Source organism: Tetrao urogallus, assembly GCF_951394365.1.
Source record: "Tetrao urogallus genome assembly, chromosome: 3".
Taxonomy (NCBI): Eukaryota; Metazoa; Chordata; class Aves; order Galliformes; family Phasianidae; genus Tetrao; species Tetrao urogallus.
In genome coordinates this window covers 18,841,647-18,847,646 of record NC_136815.1, presented here as the reverse complement: position 1 = coordinate 18,847,646, position 6,000 = coordinate 18,841,647, and the positions used below count along the sequence as shown (strand labels likewise).

Below are 6,000 nucleotides of genomic sequence, written 5' to 3'. Positions count from 1 at the left end.
AACTCAAAGTAAAGTACATATTTTGCATTAACAATCCTTACCAGCATTTAGTATATTAAGTTACAAATATGTTGGCAATAATACAACAGAGTCAATTCCTAAAGGAAAACAATTCTGTACAAATTCACCTGTTAATAAGGGGTTAAACAGGCAGCCAAATAAGTCTTGAGCAGCCATGTTTCTGTTCTGAACTACAGTACCAGGAATAGACTAAATTTGAAACTAACCGGGATAACTTCAGTTTAAAGAGTAATCTCAGGTTATACTGGATACACACATTGTGTATTCAGAGCCATTAAAACGTTCTCTCTAATAGTTCCATAAAGTCATCCAGTATAAGAAATGTTTAATCAACCACACAATCTAAAATAGTTTTAACATAATGTTGTCCTGGACTTTTTAAAACTAAAAACTAGTTTTAACTGTGAAGTACAAAACAATGACAGATATTGCTCCAACTTGTACACAATCTTTCCTAAACAACCCGTACCTAGCAGAGTAATAATGCCTCATCGTCACTAGTTTCATTTTTCACTGTTGCTTCTAAGCAAGTGTCAGGTATCTGGGCAGTGTGTACGATGCCACAGCTCTCACAGGGGCCATCTCGATTGCATGACCTTACGCCATGATGTGTTGCACTGTAAGGCTGTCTAAGCCCTGGTTCTTGATCTGAGCTGAGATCAAGCAGAGGTCTTGAACAGTCATTCACGTCAAAGTCTGATGCTACATCAGAGACTGGAATTAACATTTCAACATCATCATCCTCTTCTCTTCCACTTACCCCATTATCAAGCTGTCTCAAAGGACTTTGGTTCTGATTCACTGAGCTCGATCTGCCTAACGTAAAGCGTACCCAGCGCAAGCCTTGAGTCATACGACTTAGCGCACTCGTGAGCTGGTGGCGTGCAGGACTCGTGCCTGGGGGCTCCACGCTCGTCACTTCTCTCCCGCTCTCTGTGCTGCCACCACTGCCGCTCTGAGCAGAGGAACTCCCACACGCTCCCACTGTGGCTTCTATTGCTGTTGCAGGTGGGACTTTCTGAGGCAAGGTAGCAGCAATGCCGCCAACTGCTCCTGCTGTGTCTCTTCTCTCATTTTCTGTATCTGTATCATCAGATTCAACTGAAAATAGGCTTCTGTGAGTATTACTCCTTTCAGCTTCTCTACTAGTACTTTGGCTGGCAACATCATCTCCATCTGCTGAGACCAATGCCAGTGATCCTGAATGCCGTGACCTTGCAAAATTAAAAATTCGATTCCAAATGTTACTTGATCTGCCAGCAATAGGAAGTCTGATGGAAGTAAATCCAAGTTGAGATCGCACTGCCAGTCTCAGGTTTTCCAGAACTGAAGCCTAAATGAAAAGACAAACAACAATGAAGTGTTGGCAGTATTCTGGCACTGATCTAACAAAAGAATGAAGACAGCTATTGTGCCAAGCTACATAGTATCAGCAAGGTTAAAGGTAAAGTCTTCAGTATTAGAAATTATTGAGTCTTTACTATTAAAGATCTGGTGTGTGTAGCAAAAGGCTATTTGAAACAAAGCAGGTTTGAAAGATGCCTGGACTCTCTTTAGGAAAAAACAGTAGGACCAGGGAAATGAAAAGGAGATACACGTTCAGAAGAAAAAAGGGAATAAAAAAAGTAGAAGTAGATAGAAGTAGTAGTAGTAGAAGTAATAAGGTTCATTTTTGCCCAAATCAAGGACCTCTAGAATAAAAGAGAAGTGAAAGAAGATACACTGTAACTTTCTTATGGAAGGCTGATGACAGAAAAGTAGAACCTCAGATTCTGTGCAGAACTTCTGTCTGTTACACACAATCTTACAAGAAGGTAAGGTAATCACTGTAGCTTTCAGATCAGAGTTCATTGTAACGTGCCTCAAAAAGTTTGGGATTTAAAGAAGAAATTTCCCAAAAACTCCCTAGGATTTAACAGAGGTGACTATTTGTTACTGTCTAACACAGGACTGCTTAACATAGAGATTAAGTTAAATATCACCTCCAACAGAGATCCTTGACATCTATGGCAAAATGTAATGAAATCAGTTCCATTCAAAATAGAAAAAAATCCTCCACTTATGGTGTAGTAATGATTCTTACATGCTCACCAACATGAGCCAACAGTAAACTTTACTGTATTAAATGCAACACGTAACACAAAACCAACTCAAATAGAGCATTATAGGAGCATTTACAACAGTCTATTTTAACCAAAAGCCAGTTTTTAAAAATATATATATTAAAGGAGTTGTTTCAACAGAAATTTAGAAATGCCTGCAAAGTAAACCATGTGGTGCTGCCATATGATTTGGTCCAATAGCTAATCTTTAATAGAACATATCAGTGTGAAAGGAAAAAAAGGAAATATGAAACAAAACAAAGCACATGGAAGCTAAAATAGCATGATTTTTGTGTTGTTAAATTTTAACGAGTCTGCCTGTTTTTTGAAATCTTACCTGGTTTGGTGAACAGACTGGAAAGTCTTCAACTGGTGGAATTAAACCCTGGGCAATTAACTGTCCATAAGACGGAGGAGCTTCTCTTCTTAACAGTTCAGCTTCAACCCTTGACAAATGAGTTTCAAATGATCTTTCAAAGAGAAAAGAAATTTCTTAATACATAAGATTATGATGAATATTTAATAGTAAAACTACATCTGCCTGTTATAATCCAAAATAATAACCTTCAGGAGATGAAATTTTATTTTTTTTATTAGTTTAATTGAGCATTAATTGACAAAATGTCTATTTTGTTCAAAATACAGCAACTTCTTGCAGTCATTCCTATAGGTCTGTCCAGCTCATAGAAGAACAACAAAAAAAAACCCTGCAACAATAAATTCCTCAAAAGCTTTGGTTAAATATAGAAGGCACCATTAGAGATGCTTACATTGCTTTATAAAAAAAAAAAAAAAAATGAGGAGTGCATAATTCTGGCATGACAGAATCTACAAAAGAAGAAACATGCTCTTAAACACAAACTGAAACATTAATTTGATTCCAGAAATGCAGCTTCTCCATACTTCCTTTTGGGTATCACCTGAAAACTTAACTCCAAATAGTTAAGTAATCATAAGAACATTTCTGTCCTCTTTCAAAAAATAAAATATTAAAAATAAAATATTTCAAGTATAACAATAAAAAGATGGAAAATAATTTAAAAATCTAAGTACTTGAATCCAGCTGTTCTACTCACCTTCTCTCAAACATCCTGAGTGAATACAATTTACAGGTACACCCCAGTGCAATGACAAGCAGCAGTCCGCAAATAAGGCTCCCGATTACAGCTGCAGTTATTACTCTAGTAGGCACAATGACTGGGCAATTTTCTTCATCACTGCCATCACCACAGTCGTCTTGAGAATCACAAACCCAGCTCTCAAAAACACAGCGATTATTTTTACAATGAAAATTTCCTGGCTGACAGAAAAAACAATTTTTTTCATCTGAACCGTTAGGGCAATGATTCTGGTAGTTGCAGCGATCTGAACGAGGGTAGCAAACACCATTTCGAGAACATGGGAACTCGTCTCTTTGGCACATGGTGCAGTTGGTTTCATCCCTTCCATTTGGACAGTGCCAGTAGCCATCGCAGCGTTGTTGCTCTGTGTAGCAACCCCAATTTCCACCACAAGGAATTTCCCAGGGCAAACAAAAGCCATCTACTTGATAGGTGGCATTGAAACCTCTTGCAGCATTCACTTTGTCAGCACAAAAATGCACTCTTATTTGTCCTGAAGATGAAACAACGGTGAGGGGAGCATGAGAGTCAAATGCTGTTAGCACACGCAACAGCCTCCGTGGATTCTCCTCTAACCCATCATATATTTTGACATAGTCTCCAAAACCCGTACCGTCGAGTTTAAAATCAGTGAATCGCAAAATTACTTTGCGATGATCACCAGTGTCTATCAGCCAGGTGCAGTTGCTTCCAGGTGGATAGAAGTCAGGATAATTGGGAGAACTGAAAGTACCATAAAAATATTTCAACCACTGCCCACACGTTGGCACTTCACAGTCTATTTCATCTCCAAGGTCAAGACAATCGATGTTACCATCACATTTTAAAGATTCTGGAAGGCAAGTGTAAAGCTTGGTGAAGCGAGAAAGACACTGGAACTGATTGCTAGCACAAGGTTGAAAGGAAGAAACTGTTGGAGGATTAGCTTTGGCACAGATTTCTTCATCAGAGTTGTCTCCGCATTCATCCATATTATTACACTTCCAAGATTCTGGAATACACTTCCCGTTAGCGCAATGAAACTGGTCACAATCACAATTTGGTTCATCAGATTTTCCTGGGGCAAAGAAAGAATAAGTTATAAAAGTATTCTCTCTAGTACTTCCTATTACTCTATGGTTACATCAGGTATTTTGGAATAGCAAAACAACTACTTTAAATCTCTGTAAATCATTACAACTTTCAATATGCTTTAGGATAAAACATCTTTTAAGTCTGAGTTCAATCAGCAGGAGCTTCATTCTTAGCTACTTTCACATTCAAATAGCTTTAACCTGTACAGGAAAACAATGCTCTTTTATACCGACTGAGAAACTTGGCTTCTACAACAGGAGAAAAAAAAAAAGTTAAAAGATTGTTTCTCTCCTCCTTCGCTCCAAATACACAAACATTTTGTCCTGCAGTATCAATTACCTTCTTGTAACCTTCCCTGTAAAAGCAGATAGTCCTCTCTCCTGTTTTCACAGGCTCCTACTTTGTACCTTGCACAAAAACATCTCGTGCCATAGATCGTAACAGTTGAAGGATCACCTATAATCACCACCCTATCTCTCCTGTTACTCTCTTCCCTTTCTTGCCTCTCCTCCAGCAATGTGCCTAAGCACAAAACTATGCTTTAAAAGTTAAGGATGCAAGTAATGGTACAACAAACATGCTTAAAAAAAAAAAAATTCAAACAAAAAAAAGGCAAGAGACACCTTGATTTATGAAAATATGGTATACTGGCTACTATCGGACTTAGAAACAAGATTTTTTTCTTCGGGATTCATTTATGAAGGCTCCATCCATATTTGAACACTGAAGCATGCCTCAATTTATTTTAGCTTTGTAGCAACTTACCTGAGTGAAATATCCCTATATCACTTAAAATCACTTCAGTTTCTAAAAATTACTGTACAGTCTGTAAAACTGGCTGTAACACAAACTGCCATTGTCAATCTACCACAAAAACATCTAAAAAACATCTGCCATGCAGATGGCTCTACAAAGCAGTAAGTCTAGAAGTGATTTGGACAAATACATTCTAAATCTAAACAACAGTATGTTTAGGGTTTTTTAACAAAGAATCAGGAAAGGGAGCATTACAAACTTAATGGAAAGCAGACTTCCCCAGGAGAAGCAGGTTCCACATTGCTTTACCACAAAACGGTTCATACTGGAAGGGATTTCTGGATATCACCTGTCTGTAACAAGGTTCACTGAAGTTTGATTGGGTGACTCAGGGTGCAATCAAGCATTTTCAAAGTTTTAATGCTGAACCATACAAAATGATAAGAATCCTCATATATCTAGTTCTGATTTTCCTTGCTGCAACTAATATGCTCTGATAACTGAAGTCATGTCATATCTCTGTTCTCTATTTCAGTATCTTGGAAAACATTAAAAACAAATCTGCTACCCTGAAATAGTCAATTAAAAAAAAAAAACCAACATGAAACATCAGCATCCAAAAGATCTCACAAGTGCTAAGGGTTTTTTAAATAAAGAATATGGGAAAAAATGGAATCAGTAAGATGACAAGTGTCATGACCACTACTCAGTAATGTTCAAGTGAACAAATTCACTGATGAGAGAAGAGCAAAAACAAAAGTATGCGCGGCCAGTGATGAAGTTTTTTAAAATGCTTAACTCATTAAAACACAATAACAGATCTACCATAAATGATGAGGAGTTGGACTCATTGTGATCTCTCGAGGTTTTTTCCAACCCCTGCAATTCTGTGATATATCCATCTTGCCCTGACTCAAGCACACACA

At 37.7% G+C, this 6,000-nt stretch overlaps 1 protein-coding gene across 1 annotated transcript in view; it reads right to left on the bottom strand.

Annotated features, from left to right (window-relative positions):
* Nucleotides 1-490: 490 nt before the first annotated feature.
* LRP12 (LDL receptor related protein 12) overlaps nt 491-6,000 on the bottom strand; it is a gene marked incomplete at both ends in the record, with an annotated part of 46,015 nt that continues 40,505 nt past the window's right edge. Inside the window, 3 exons of the mRNA XM_079533750.1 lie at nt 491-1,354; nt 2,461-2,593; nt 3,200-4,301. Of these exons, the coding sequence (XP_079389876.1) occupies nt 491-1,354; nt 2,461-2,593; nt 3,200-4,301 (2,099 nt within the window). The remainder of the gene's footprint in view (nt 1,355-2,460; nt 2,594-3,199; nt 4,302-6,000) is intronic.